This window comes from Echinococcus granulosus (assembly GCF_000524195.1).
Source record: "Echinococcus granulosus chromosome Unknown EG_S00152, whole genome shotgun sequence".
Classification (NCBI taxonomy): Eukaryota; Metazoa; Platyhelminthes; class Cestoda; order Cyclophyllidea; family Taeniidae; genus Echinococcus; species Echinococcus granulosus.
Window position 1 is genome coordinate 140702 of NW_020170532.1, and position 1383 is coordinate 142084.

General features: G+C 37.5%; 1 protein-coding gene across 1 annotated transcript; it reads left to right on the plus strand. All coding sequences in view use genetic code 11, as the record gives it.

Moving 5' to 3' along the window:
* Positions 1-469: 469 nt before the first annotated feature.
* EGR_09548 (hypothetical protein) lies at positions 470-1323 on the plus strand (the record flags this gene model as incomplete). Its single annotated transcript, XM_024498797.1, has 2 exons — positions 470-532; positions 1282-1323. 2 exons carry the CDS (start codon positions 470-472, stop codon positions 1321-1323), a joined length of 105 nt encoding a protein of 34 aa, XP_024346804.1.
* Between the last annotated feature and the right edge of the window lie 60 nt (positions 1324-1383).

A 1383-nucleotide genomic window follows, 5' to 3' on the forward strand; every position in this document is an offset into this window, starting at 1 on the left:
TCCTGTTAGATGTCATTTTAATTAGGAAGGGAAAAATAAGAACGCAACTCTTACCTCCTAAGTTTGCTTGGCAATTAGCGATTAGAATTTCTATTAATTTATGCAGAAAACTTTTTTGGGGTAGCGAACATCCGGAGTACTCTCTCAGTAGATGGTGGATTCAGAACGATGCTGATAGTGTGAGGATAGAGGGTGTCACAACAGTTTCCTAAAATGGTTGGCTTTGGATTTCGGTAAGGATAATGCACAAATGCATTGTGGAATGAACTTTAATGGATTTGTTATTTTTACTGAAGGTGAAATTACATGCTTAATAACCGCTCGGGATTCGTTCGTCGGATAGCAAAATTTGCATTGTTGACACTTGTAAAGTGTGGCCTGGATCTTTCGCAATATAGAAGAGAAAAGGGTGTGGTCAATCCACCATGTGCTGTGTGGACATTGGTAGTATTGTGAATGCTTTTTGTATATGTCCTCCACATCGTGCAAATTCGCGGTTGCTGAAGATCATAAGAAGACTCATGTCTCTACAGTGCGGATAGATACGTTTTGTAGTTTACTTGCATCTTGTTTGGAGGCGCACATACTAGTCGTCTTACAGATCCAAATGAGAAGTACTATTTCTAAGCTAGATTGTTAATTTAGGGACCAAAAACTACCTTAAAGTGCGAAAGTATACCAAACGTTGGGCAATCTACCTAAGCGAAGGAAAACCACTAGACAATGCAACAGTGGCCTAAAGTTCACCCAATTTGCTAAAAGCACTTTGTTTTATGCCAAAAATAGTCACTTGATGCTGTATGTGCTGAGTCATTTGCTCTAGAAGCTTCAAAATTTGTTCAGATTCTCCTAAATTACCAACATCATGAGCGTGGTTCATTAACCAGATCGTTTAATGAAAAAAATGCTTAAATCAGGTAAATGTAGTAAAATATGCATCAAAACCACTAACAGTCTATCAAGTCAGAGAACAGTTAAGCTATCCGCAGTTAAAACTCAGCTTTCGGAGTACAACTAAACAAAAACATTGCCAAATTTATTAACTACACCTATTGGCAACGCTCTTTAATTGGCTCTGTACTATACAAAAATTGCTCAAACTTTATTAGTTAGCAAGAATTTTCTTAATGGCTTCCTTTTTCCTGACTAAATAACAGGTTCGAACGCATAGTTTCACTTTACTTGGTCTACCTTAGATTTTAAGGCTTTTTAAATATTATAAATAAGTACGATTCCAACATGTTATAATTTATTTTATCTTTCAATGTTTTAATACGCTAGAGCAAACGCTATGGCAGGCTTGCCGTGAAAATGCGCAACTAGAGTTTTTCCAAGTCGCAGCCAATCGCATCTTTTGGCGCATGACGTAGGATCAGGCCGCTC